Source organism: Bos taurus, chromosome 19, assembly GCF_002263795.3.
Source record: "Bos taurus isolate L1 Dominette 01449 registration number 42190680 breed Hereford chromosome 19, ARS-UCD2.0, whole genome shotgun sequence".
Classification (NCBI taxonomy): Eukaryota; Metazoa; Chordata; class Mammalia; order Artiodactyla; family Bovidae; genus Bos; species Bos taurus.
The window spans coordinates 7813205-7826494 of NC_037346.1; the positions used below are offsets into that span (position 1 = coordinate 7813205).

Below are 13290 nucleotides of genomic sequence, written 5' to 3' on the forward strand. Positions count from 1 at the left end.
TAGCTGATGCAGTCGCAGGGTATTCATCATGGAGCTGGCCCCGCGAAACTGTCCTGTGCCGCTGCTGCTGCTGCTTTTGGGCCTGAGCACGGGTAGGTTCGGGCAAAAGATGCTTCAGCGCCCGGTGCCTCCTTCTCTCCTCCAGGGATGAGAATCAGTTAGTGGGTTTGTGCTTTTTAAACCGTATTCCTTTCCCCCTGTTTCTACCTTGTGGAATTATTTTGCTTTTGAAACTCACTCAGTTTTTTAAATTCAGAGTTATTTTTCTACTTTTTTTCTGACTCTGGGTATTCTGATGCTTCCTTTCTTCCCTGCGCATAGTTAGAAGCAGTTTTGCAACATGTAAGGTTTGGAGAAGCTGATGATAATGAAGTTTCCACTATCTAAGGGCCACCTCCCTCTTCCTGCCGTGATTGGCTGCAAAATGAGATTATAAAGTTGTTGTTGTTGTTGTTGTTTTAAGCTGAAACACTGTCCAGAAGACTCTAAAAAATAATACCACAAATGGGACACTTTATTGAGAGTAAGACTTTCTCCCTGTACCTAATCAGAACAGGCAAGATAATATCTTCCCTCATTGCAGTCCTTTTTGACAAAAACCAGTTCGTGTTTAATATGATGACTTGCAAGTTGATTTTCAGTCTTTTCTTCAAGCAAAATGACTCCTGATCTGAATCAAGAACTGAGAATTACAACTGGCCACAGACTTGTCTTGTGATCTGAGTTGCTTAACTTGTTTGCCCTTCTGTAAAATGGGGATCATATGACCCTTCTGCTTGTGCCTGGGAACTGTCCAATAAGTTGCCCACCAGATTTTAAGTGGTCACTGGCAGGGAGGCTTCCCTGGTGGCTCAGCAGTAAAGGATCTGCCTGCAATGCAGGAGATGCGGGTTCGATCCCTGGGTTGAGAAAATCCCCTGGAAAAGGAAATGGGAACCCACTCCAGTATTCTGGCGATGGCACCCCACTCCAGTACTCTTGCCTAGAAAATCCCACAGACAGAGGAGCCTGGAAGGCTGCAGTCCATGGGGTCGCTGAGGGTCCGACACAACTGAGCAACTTCACTTTCACTTTTCACTTTCATGCATTGGAGAAGAAAATGGCAACCCACTCCAGTGTTCTTGCCTGGAGAATCCCAGGGACAGGGGAGCCTGTGGGCTGCTGTCTATGGGGTGGCACAGAGTCGGACACGACTGAAGTGACCTAGCAGCAGCAGCCAGTATTCTTGCCTGGGAAGTTCCGTGGACAGAGGAGCCTGGTGGGCTATAGTCCATGGGGTCCCAAAAGAGTTGGACCCAACTTAGGGTCTAAACAGCAACAACCAACACTATCAGGAAAGGGAGGAGTGCCAGAGTGTAAGTTAAAACAGACCAAGCCTTATCTGCCATTTTCAAGGAGACTGGAATTTTGTGTTACTTGGTGTGTACTATCTCACAGCCGTATCTATAATAAACATTCCAGCCTTTCTGTTTTGCTCATCAGACCACTTTCTGGTTGCCTTAATCTCCATCCTTATTAAGTTTCAAAACAACATTGTCTCCTCACCTACTCTTCTTATCTTGGGGACCAGTTTTTGTCCTTTTACTTGCCACAGAGGCATGAAATTCAAAAAAGAGGAAGTAGAGGCAGAAAACTCTGGTAACCCAGGATCATGCTTTCGTCACGGTTTAACATTAGCCTTTTTTACCCACAGAGTGGTATTTGAGAAAAGAAAAGGTGTCACAGCTTGGAAGTTGTTACGTTAGCAAAGGTGACATAGTTAATGTATTTAACCTACTCTTTTCTGATACATATTTTGCAAATGCTAAAAAAGTTAACTTTGGTTAACTCTAAATTGGAGGAAAATGGGAGTTGTGGGATTAAATAATATATGTATGGCTTCTATAAATTTTCTGCCAAGTTGCCTCCTCAGAAAATTTTGTGCCAGTACGCACTTTTGCGCACAGTGGTGAGGCCAGTCTCCTGACTCGTGCAAATAGAGCTGCTGCCATCTGTCAAATAAGCAAAGGTTTTTTAGTGACCTCATTATTGCTTTAATTTTCATATCTTTGAATATTAGTGATTTTTTTCACGTATTTATGACATTCGTATTTCTGTTTTCATGAATTATTTTCTTGTGGCATTTATCCATTTAATTATTAGGATCTTTTGTTGTTGTTGTTATGACTACTGTTATTTATTGAATGCCTACTAAGTGCTAGGAATTGTCAACTATCTTGATTGTTGCAAAGATCATATTTTTTAATTGATCTAATGATTAAGGAAGTACCCTTCTTCATATTTATTTCTGATCTTTATTTGTTGTTTTGCCTTTTATTTTCATTGTATGGAAATGTAACAAGTTTCTGTCCTCAACGCTCGCTAATTTGCTCTATAGTCCCTGGGAGTCTGCTTAAATCGTTTCCCCATCCAGAGGTCAAAAAAACATTCAACTCTATTTTCATATTTTTTTCACATCTAAATTTTAAAAATGAAATACTTGATCCACTGGGAATTCATTTTAGTTAATAGTGTTAAGAGAGGATCTATATTTCTTTTTTTTTTTTTTTTTGCTTCAAGAAAGCTAACAGTTGCCCTGGCATAATATACTGAGTAATTTTGCCCCACTAACTTGTCGATGCCTCTTTAATTGTATACTAAATGAGAAACCAAAATCAATGTGATGCATTTTGAGATGTTTTTTCTTTTTTCCCCTAAATGTAAATCTCTCTCTCTCTTTTAAACAATTATGAGCATGTTTCATGCCTTCCTGTTAAAAATCCAAACATTACAGAGGGTGTAGAGGAAAATGTGAAAGCTTTCAGCCCACTGGGCCGCTGTTAAGTTGGGTTTGTTTTTTCATAAGCTGAAAGTTTATTCAATCTAAGTTGATTTTTTTTTTTATCTCCACAATGTATTGAAGTAAATACATAAACATAAACCAAATGACCCGCAGCCTAGCCCAGCCATCCCTCCTAGGCTTGGCATTTACCTGGACATGGACATTCTTCAGGAAAACCGTGTTTGTGTTTCAGGAGCTGTCATCAGCCAGCCCCCGGAAGACAGCAAGGAAGTCTGGGGTTATGTGACTGTCCGGAAGGATGCCCACATGTTCTGGTGGCTCTATTATGCCACCAGCTCCCATAAGAACTTCTCAGAACTGCCCTTGATCATGTGGCTTCAGGTAAAAGTAGTTTTACTGCCTGACTGAGGTTGAGGCCAGGTTTCCCCAACTTACCATCTTGCTCACCTTTAAAGGCTCACAGCTCAGCAGTGAAGAACTGATGTGGTTTAGCAGCGAGGTAGGGGTCTCCTAGACTTGAGGATTCAGCATCCTTCTGAGGCAGACAAAGGCAGTGTTATTGCCAAGGAAGCCAAATCAGAGAGTGAGAGGTTCTGGCCTTTTGCTGGGGTCCTTTTGTACTAAGCCCAAACCAGACAGGGGCAGGAACCCTTACCGGATGCTCTTAAAGTCACATTTGACAATATGTTGATACAAAGTGTTTCTGGAAGGTTCCAAAGCAAAAACTGAGCTACCCTGACCAGCCTTTCATCTCCCTACCTACCTAGTCCTTTCCTCGACCTGAATTCCTTGCCCTAGAAAAATTGATATTTTGAAAGAACTCAGCCTTTTGTATCAGTGTTGAGTGTTGGGCCCTCTCCTTCTCCGTAAAGTGCATTTGCATTTTAATCTTGAGCTCTGGTGGTAGGATTGAAGACTAGAAACTGGTTGAAAGTTCTTTGAGGGGCAGGCAAAGGATCCTTCCTTCCATTTCTAAAATATCTCTCAGAAGTTGGCCTACACCCACCTGGAATCCACAATCTAGGGAGGGGTTGAGGAACGAAGTCTTGCTTCAACTTCTGGAAACTACAGGCTCGTCCTGGCTGGGATAACGGGTTGCTTACCAGTATGTGGGGGTGCCCTGGTCCTCATCCCCATGAGATGTAAATGTCAATTCGTCCCAAAATGTTGTTATTCCTAAGCAGCTTCCCAGTTCTCCCAGCTTTGCCAATGGATACAGACTTTTTTTTTTAATTGATTGATGATTCCTTTACAGTATTGTAAAGGTTTGATTTCTGTCATACCCAATATGAATTAACCATCAGTGTACATATGTCCCCTCTCTCATGAATCTCCCTCCCACCTCCTACCCATTCCCACCTCTCTAGGTTGCTACAGAGCCCCCGTTTGAGTTCTCTGAGTCTTATAGCAAATTCCCATTGGCCGCCTATTTACATATGTTAGTGTGTACGCATCCACGCTACTCTGTCCATTCATCTCACCCTCTCCCTCTTCTCCCCACCCTTGTCCATAAGTCTCTTCTCTATGTCTGCATCTCCATTCCTGCTCTGCAGACAGATTCGTCAGTGCCATCCTTCTAGATTCCATGTATATGCATTAATATATGATACTTGTCTTTCTCTTTCTGACTCACTTCACTCTGTATAATAGGCTCTAGGTTCATCCACCTCATTAGAACTGACTCAAATGTGTTCCTTTTTCTGGCAGAGTAGTATTCCGTTGCGGAGAAGGCAATGGCACCCCACTCCAGTACTCTTGCCTGGAAAATCCCATGGACGGAGGAGCCTGGTGGGCTGCAGTCCATGGGGTCGCTGAGAGTTGGACACGACTGAGTGACTTCACTTTCACTTTTCACTTTCATGCATTGGAGAAGGAAATGGCAACCCACTCCAGTGTTCTTGCCTGGAGAATCCCAGGGACGGAGGAGCCTAGTGGGCTGCCGTCTACGGGGTCGCACAGAGTCGGACATGACTGAAGCGACTTAGCAGCAGCAGTAGCAGTATTCCGTTGTGTAAATGTAGCACGGCTTCTTTATCCATCTTTATCCATCTGTCGACCAGGTCGCTTCCATGTCTTGGCTATTGTACATAGTGCTGCAGTGGACACTGGGGTACATGCGTCTTTTTCAGTTTTGCTTTCCTCGGGGTATATGCCCAGGAATGGTATTGCTGGGTCATATGGTGGTTTTATTCCTAGTTTTTTAAGGACTCTCCCTACTGTCTTCCATAGTGGTTTTATCAGTTTACATTCCCACCAGGAGTGCCGGAGGGTTCCCTTTTCTCCACACCCTCTCCAGCACTTGAGGTTTGTGAATTTTTTGTTGATGGCCATTCTGTCTGGAGTGAGGTGATATCTCATGGTAGTTTTGCTTTGCATTTCTCTGACAATGAGCGATGCTGAGCATCTCTTCATGTGTTTATTAGCCCTCTGGGATACACAGTTATTGATGAGATACTGAAGATGAACAGTTTGCAGGGAGGGGCCTTTCTCTCTTAGGATTATGGCAAGTATTCTCTCTGGGAGCTCAGCTGAGGGTGCAGGTAGAAAAATGCCTCCAAAGAAGAAGGCATCTGTGTGGCCCGGGGGACTTCTGCGCCTCCCGGGGGGCTGGAGATGGAGACACGGCAGGGCTGTCAGCGAAGTCCATGCAGTGGGCACATCCAGGTCTGCCTTACTGCCCCTCATAGCCAAGGCAAAACACTTCCCTTTTTCTGGGCTTTGGTTTTCTAATCCGGGAGATTTCAGTGGTTTTCAAACGTTTTATTAATCAGCAGAACTGTTTCCACTCCAAGTGAAAGCTTACGACCAGCCAAAGCAGAAGGAAGCAGTGCTGGGTGGAGGTGGGGGGCAGAGCGCCAAGCCCACCCACTCAGCCTCCCCTGGTCCTGCAGCCCCTCAGGCACTTTCTGGGCTTCCGGGAGCAGCGTGAAAACCACTGAATTTCAGAAACTGCAGACCTTTTCCTTTGGTTGAGCGCAGAGTAGGGCGATTGTTTTATTTGAATGAGTTGCCAACATTTAAAAATCAGGACATTTCCTCCTTTTTTCCAAAAATGTAATGACCCAGGGGCTGAACTTGCCTTCCCAAAGCTGAGTGGTGGGGACCCCCCTTGCCGACCAGCAGGAGCTCCTGACGAGCGGCCACACCTGACCTCTCTGCTCCCTGAGGTGCGCCTCTGGCCCCTGGAAACCATCCGGTTTGTGACCTTTGATTACTGTGAGCTGCGATGCTATTTGATGGTTTTCAGCTGGCTAATGAACTGGCTCTCCATCCCCCAGAAACCCAAGGGAAGTCAAAAAGAGTAGGGGTAAGAAAGAGATAATTATTGTAGGTTCAAAGAGGCTCTGTTTCAGCAGCCTGCTGAGAACGTGGACACTGGCTTCTCTGGGCGGGCCTTTGAGAACTGAGGTCGTGTCTTCTGAGTGGAGTAGCTCTGAGTGATGTCGTGCGCTGCTTTAAGCAGACTTTCAAGTCATTTAAAGTGTTTCAGTTTGTCCCCTGACACATTCGCCACAGAGTCACTGCACAGCCCTGGGCCGTGACAGTGCCCCATCGAAAAGTTCTAGGCACAAACGATTTTGCAGTAGTACAGTCTTGAGTAAAACAAAACAGGAAAATGGGATTTCTCCCACAAAGACCACACCCCTAAGGTTCCAGCCTCCCTCCCTTTCACTTTGGTTCTATCCCAGCCTAGCAAGTCCACCAGAGAAGGCGATGGCACCCCACTCCAGTATTCTTGCCTGGAAAGTCCCATGGATGGAGGAGCCTGGAAGGCTGCAGTCCATGGGGTCGCTGAAGGTCGGACACGACTGAGCGACTTCACTTTCACTTTTCACTTTCATGCATTGGAGAAGGAAATGGCAACCCACTCCAGTGTTCTTGCCTGGAGAATCCCAGGGACGGGGGAGCCTGGTGGGCTGCTGTCTATGGGGTCGCACAGAGTTGGACACGACTGAAGTGACTTAGCAGAAGCAGCAGCAGCAGCAAGTCCACTAGGGAAAAGGGGCCCAGCTTTCACTCAAAGGACCCTTACTCTTTTTTTCTGTGTGTGTGTAAATTGAAGTATAGTTGGTGTACAATATTATATAAGTTAGAGGTATCAGTTCAGTTCAGTCGCTCAGTCGTGTCCGACTCTTTGCGACCCCATGAATTGCAGCATGCCAGGCCTCCCTGTCCGTCACCAATTCCCGGAGTTCACTCAGACTCACGTCCATCGAGTCGGTGATGCCATCCAGACATCTCATCCTCTGTTGTCCCCTTCTCCTCCTGCCCCCAATCCCTCCCAGCATCAGAGTCTTTTCCAATGAGTCAACTCTTCACATGAGGTGGCCAAAGTACTGGAGTTTCAGCTTTAGCATCATTCCTTCCAAAGAACACCCAGGGCTGATCTCCTTTAGAATGGACTGGTTGGATCTCCTTGCAGTCCAAGGGACTCTCAAGAGTCTTCTCCAACACCACAGTTCAAAACATCAATTCTTTGGTGCTCAGCTTTCTTCACAGTCCAACTCTCACATCCATACATGACCACTGGAAAAACCATAGCCTTGACTAAGACGGACCTTTGTTGGCAAAGTAATGTCTCTGCTTTTGAATATGCTGTCTGGGTTGGTCATAACTTTCCTTCCAAGGAGTAAACGTCTTTTAGTTTCATGGCTGCAGTCACCATCTGCAGTGATTTTGGAGCCCTGAAAAATAAAGTCTGACACTGTTACCACTGTTTCCCCATCTATTTCCCATGAGGTGGTGGGACCGGATGCCATGATCTTCGTTTTCTGAATGTCGAGCTTTAAGCCAACTTTTTCACTCACTCACTCATACAATATCGTAATTCACAACTTTTAAAGATTAGGCTCGATTTATGGTTCTAGAAAATATTGGCTACGTTCCCTATGTTCCACAATGTATCCTTGTAACTTACTTATTTCACACGTGTAGTTTGTACCTCTTAATCCCCTTCCCCTGCGTTGCCCCTCCCCTCTCCTCTTTCCCTACTGATAACCACTGGTTTGTCATCCATAGCTGTGAGTCTGGTTCTTTTTGTTATGTTCAGTAGTTTGTTGTATTATTTAGATTCCCCATTAAAGTGACATCATGCAGTATTTGTCTTTCTCTTTCTAACTTACTTCACTCAGCGTAATACCCTCCAAGCCCATTCATGTTGCAGCAGATGGCAAATGTTTGTTCTTTTTGTGGCTGAGTAGTATTGCGTTGTATATGTGTACCACATCTTCTTTATCCGTTCATCTGCTGATGGACACTTAGGTTGCTTCCATATCTTGGCTATTTATAAATAAGGCTGCCATGAACATTGGGTTGCGTGTATTTTTTCGGATTCGTGTCTTTGTTGTTTTTAGATGTATACCTAGGAGTGGAATTGCTGGATCATGTGGTAGCTGTAGCTTTAGTCTTCTCGAGAAACCTCCATACTCTTTTCCACAGTGGCTGAACCCATTTATATTGCCACCAACAGACTACAAGGACCCCTTTTCTCCATATTTGTTCTTTTTGCTCTTTTTGATGATTGCCATTGTGGCAGGTATGAAGTAATTTCTCATGAGGGTTTTGATTTGCGTTGCCATGGTTGTTAGCAATGCTGAGCATCTTTTCATGTGCCTACTGGCCATCTGCATTTCCTCTTTGGAAAAATGTCTGTAACGTTCTTTTGCCCGTTTTTAAATCAGTGTCGTTTTTGATATTGAGCTGCGTGAGCTGTTTATATATGTTGGGTATTAACCCCTTTTTGGTTATGTCATTCACACGTATTTTCTCCCGTGCAGTAGTGTTTTCATTCTGTCAGTGGTGAGGACCCTCGCTCATTTCACTGTGTGTTGCATGCATTTTTCAATGCTGTCACATAGTTTCTCATGGTTTATGACCCTAGTGTCACATTCCATCGTTTAGGTGATCGTGGTTTACTAACCCATCGCCCTGCTGGGGGACATTGGAGTTCCACCCTTTTGCTGTTCTAGATATGACTTTAATGAACAGCTCCCTCTGACTTGCGAGCTTTTTACTGCTGCATTAGGAAATCTTAAGATATAGAGTGCGTATAATTAGAGAGATTTATAGCCTCTCAGTTTTGTAATCGTTAGCTTGGCATAGTTTCAGCACATTAGGTAGTTTCATAACATCTTTCCCTGTCGGGGTCCTTTACATACCCCTGAGCCCTGACTCTGTGTTGTTCCTTTTTCTCCTTTCGATTTCCCTCTGTAGACTGGCCTGGCTTCTGTTTTGCTGAGCTGTTTCCTTCCATCTTTGCATATCTCCCTTTCCTATCCATCTTGCACAGGGAGACAGTATCCTTTTACTTGAGGCTGGTTGTTGGGCCTCCCAGCCTCTGAGGTTTTATCCACAAAAGCACCAACCATCCTTTTCCCCTCACTGTCTCCTGAAGGACCTCCTCCCTTCTCTTAGACCTGAGAACCTCTGCCTCTTATATTCTGAGGCTCCAGCCCTGAGCTTCTGCCTGGAATCCTGCCTCGCCCCGGCCACCCAGGGGACTGAGTGCTTCCTGCCCTGGGACTTCTGTGTTTGCTGCATTGTATCCTGGGGATCATCCTGATCAAACTGCCCCTTGGTCTGGGTCCCTTGTAAATCCTCAGGGTCACAAGGCCAGTCCCAGTGGCAGCCCTAATTACATGTCCCCTCCACGGGCCCTACTGCTCATCTTCAACGGGAGAGTGTTTGGATGAGATGTCTTGAACTCAGCAAACCCCACATCAGGCCGTGGCTCAAGCTCAGAGAATCAAAGATAGGAAAGCACCCTCTGGGAACGCTTGACCTGGGCACTTCCTATCAGCAAAACTTCAGCAGTTACCAGGGGGCTCAGTGAGTCCAGATGTCCCTGGTGACCCTGTGAGGGCCCTGTCGGGCTCCTGGGCACAAGGCCTTCCTGTGTTCCTCGTTTCTTTGATTATAGGAAACTGCTTTCATTCAGCCTCCATACTCTGAGTTCCAGTGGGCAGATTCAAGCAGTTGATAGTTAGGGAAGGGAGGGGGTGCGAGACCAAGGAGAAACAAACCATCAAGAGCAGCCTTGGGGTAACATCCGGTTTCATCATCAAAGGATGTTGTTATATTTCAGTCACTAAGTCCTGTCCCACTCTTTGCGACCCCACGGGCTGCAGCACACTAGGCTCCTCTGTCCTTCACTATCTCCTGGAGTGTACTCAAATTCACGTCCATTGAGTCACTCATGCTATCAAACCATCTCATCCTCTGCTACCCCCTTCTCCTTTTGCCTTCAGTCTTTCCCAGCATCAGGGTCTTTTCCAATGAAACGCATCTTCACTTCAAGTGGCCAAAGTATTGGAGCTTCAGCTCAGCATCAGTCCTTCCAGTGAATATTCAGGAGTGATTTCTTTTAGGATTGACTGGTTTGACTCCTTGCTGTCCAAGGGACTCTCAAGAGTCTTCTCCAGACCACAGTTTGAAAGCATCGATTCTTCAGTGCTCAGCCTTCTTTATGGTCCTGCTCTTACACTGTACACGACTACAAGAAAAACCATGGCTTTGAATCTACAGACCTTTGTTGGCGAAGTGATGTCTCTGCTTTTTAATACGCTGTCTAGATTTGTCATAGCTTTTCTTCCAAGGAGCAAGCATCTTTTAATTTCATGGCTGCAGTCACCATCTGCAGTGATTTTGGAGTACAGGAAAATAAAATCTGTCACTGCTTCCATCTTTTCCCCTTCTATTTGCCATGAAGTGATGGGACGAGATGCCATGATCTTAGATTTTTTTAATACGGAGTTTTAAGCCTGGTTTTTCACTCTCTTCTTTCACCCTCATTAAGAGGTTCTTTAGTTCCTCTTTACTTTCTGCCATTGGAGTGGTATCATCTGCATTTCTGAGGTTGTTGATATTTTTCCCAGCAGTGTTAATTCCAGTTTGTGATTCATTCACCCTGGCATTTTGCGTAATGTACTCTGCATAGAAGTTAAATGAACAGGGTGACAGTATACAGCCTTGTCATACTCCTTTCCTAATTTTGAACAAGTCAGTTGTTCCATGTCCAATTCTAACTGTTGCTTCTTGACCTGCGTACAGATTTCTCAGGAGACAGATAGTATGGTCTGGTATTCCCATCTCTTTAAGAATTTTCAACAGTTGGTTGTGATCCCCATAGTCAAAGGCTTTAGCATAGTCAATGAGGTAGAAGTAGATGTTTTTCTGGAACTCCCTTGCTTTCTCTGTGATCCAGTGAATGTTGGCAGTTAATCTCTGGTTCCTCTGCCTTTTCTAAATCCAACTTGTACATGTGGAAGTTCTTGATTGATGTACTGCTGAAGCCTAGCTTGAAGGATTTTGAGTATAACCTTGGTAGCATGTGAAATGAGTGCAATTGTGCAGTAGTTTGAACATTCTTTGGCATTGCCCTTCTTTGGGATTGGAATGAAAATTGACCTTTTCCAATCTTCTGGCCACTGCTGAGTTTTCCAAATTTGTTGATATATTGCATCATCTTTTAGGATTTCAAATAGCTCAGCTGAAATTCCATCTCCTCCACTAGCTTTGTTTGTAGTAATGCTTCCTGAGGCCCACTTGACTTCACACTCCAGGATGTCTGGCTCTAGGTTAGTGACCATACCATCATGGTTGTCTGGGTCATTAAGACCTTTTTTGCATTGTTCTTCTATGTATTCTTGACCTCTCTTCTTAATCTCTTTTGCTTCTGTTAGGTCCTTACTGTTTCTGTCCTTTATTGTGCCCAAACCTTGCACGAAATGTTCCCTGGATATCTCCAGTTTTCTGAAAGAGATCTCCAGTCTTTCCCATTCTGCTGTTTTCCTCTCTCTTTGTATTGATTGCCTAGGAAGGCTTTCTTCTCTCTCCTTGCTGCTCTTTGGAACTCTGCATTCAAATGGATATATTTTTCCTTTTCTCCTTTGCCTTTAGCTTCTCTTCTTTTCTCAGCTGTTTGTAAGGCCTCCTCAGACAACCACTTTACCTTGTTGCATTTCTTCTTCTTGGGGATGATTTTGATCACTGCTTCCTATACAATGTTATGAACCTCCATCTATAGTTCTTCAGGCACTCTGTTTACCAGATACAATCCCTTGAATCTATTCATTGCCTTCACTGTATAATCATAATGGATTTGATCTAGATCATTCCTGAATGGCCTAGTGGTTTTGCCTGCTTTCTTCAATTTAAGTCTGAATTTTACAATAAGGAGCTCATGATATGAGCCACAGTCAGCTCCCAGTCTTGTTTTTGCTGACTATATGGAGCTTCTCCATCTTTGGCTGCAAAGAATATAATCAGTCTGATTAGGTTTTAACCTTTTGGTGATGTCCATGTGTAGTTAACTCTCATGTTGTTAGATAAAAATGTTTGCTCTTGGCAAAACTCTGCTAGCCTTTGCCCTGCTTCATTTTGTACTCCAAGGCCAAACTTGCCCATTACTCCAGGTATCTCTTGCCTTCCTGCTTTTGCATTCCTGTCCCCTAAGATGCAAAGGACATCCTTGTTTGGTGTTAGTCCTAGAAGGTCTTGTAGATCTTTGTAGAACCAGTCAACTTCAGCTTCTTTGGCATCAGTGGTTGGGGCATAGACTTGAATTACCATGACTTTGAATGGTTTGCCTTGGAAATGAACTGAAGTCATTCTGCCTTTTTTTTTTTTTTAATTTTTTTTATTTTTAAACTTTACAGTATTGTATTGGTTTTGCCAAATATCGAAATGAATCCACCACAGGTATACATGTGTTCCCCATCCTGAACCCTCCTCCCTCCCCATACCATCCCTCTGGGTCGTCCCAGTGCACCAGCCCCAAGCATCCAGTATCGTGCGTTGAACCTGGACTGGCGACTCATTTCATACGTGATATTATACATGTTTCAATGCCATTCTCCCAAATCTTCCCACCCTCTCCCTCTCCCACCGAGTCCCTAAGACTGCTCTGTATATCAATGTCTCTTTTGCTGTCTCGTATACAGGGTTATTGATACCATCTTTCTAAATTCCATATATATGCGTTAGTATACTGTATTGGTGTTTTTCTTTCTGGCTTACTTCACTCTGTATAATAGGCTCCTGCCTTTTTTGAGATTGCATCTAATTACCCCATTTTGGACTCTTCTGTTGACTATGAGAGCTGCTCCATTCTTTCTAAGGGATTCTTGCCCACCATCATAGATATAATGGTCTTCTGAATCAAACTCACCCATTCCCATTCATTTTGGTTTACTGATTCCTAAGATGTCCATGTTCACTCTTGCCATCTCCTATTTGACCACTTCTAATTTGCCTTGATTCATGGACCTAACACTCCAGGTTCATATGCAATATTCTTTACAGCATCAGACTTTATTTTCACCAGCAGGCACATCCACAGCTGAGCGTCATTTCCACTTTGGCCCAGTCTCGTCATTCTTTCTGGAGCTGTTAGTAATTGCTTTCCACTTTTCCCCGGTAGCATATTGGACACCTTCTGACCTGGCAGGATCATCTTCCAGTGTCATATATTTTTGCCTTTTCATACTATCCATAAGTTTCTCAGCAAG

General features: G+C 44.4%; 1 protein-coding gene across 1 annotated transcript in view; it reads left to right on the top strand.

Moving 5' to 3' along the window:
- Positions 1 to 21: 21 nt before the first annotated feature.
- The window catches only part of SCPEP1 (serine carboxypeptidase 1), a 33845-nt gene continuing 20576 nt past the window's right edge, over positions 22 to 13290 (top strand). Inside the window, 2 exon segments of the mRNA NM_001045909.2 lie at positions 22 to 92; positions 3015 to 3163. Coding sequence (NP_001039374.1) covers positions 29 to 92; positions 3015 to 3163 — 213 coding nt within the window. The 5' untranslated portion in view covers positions 22 to 28.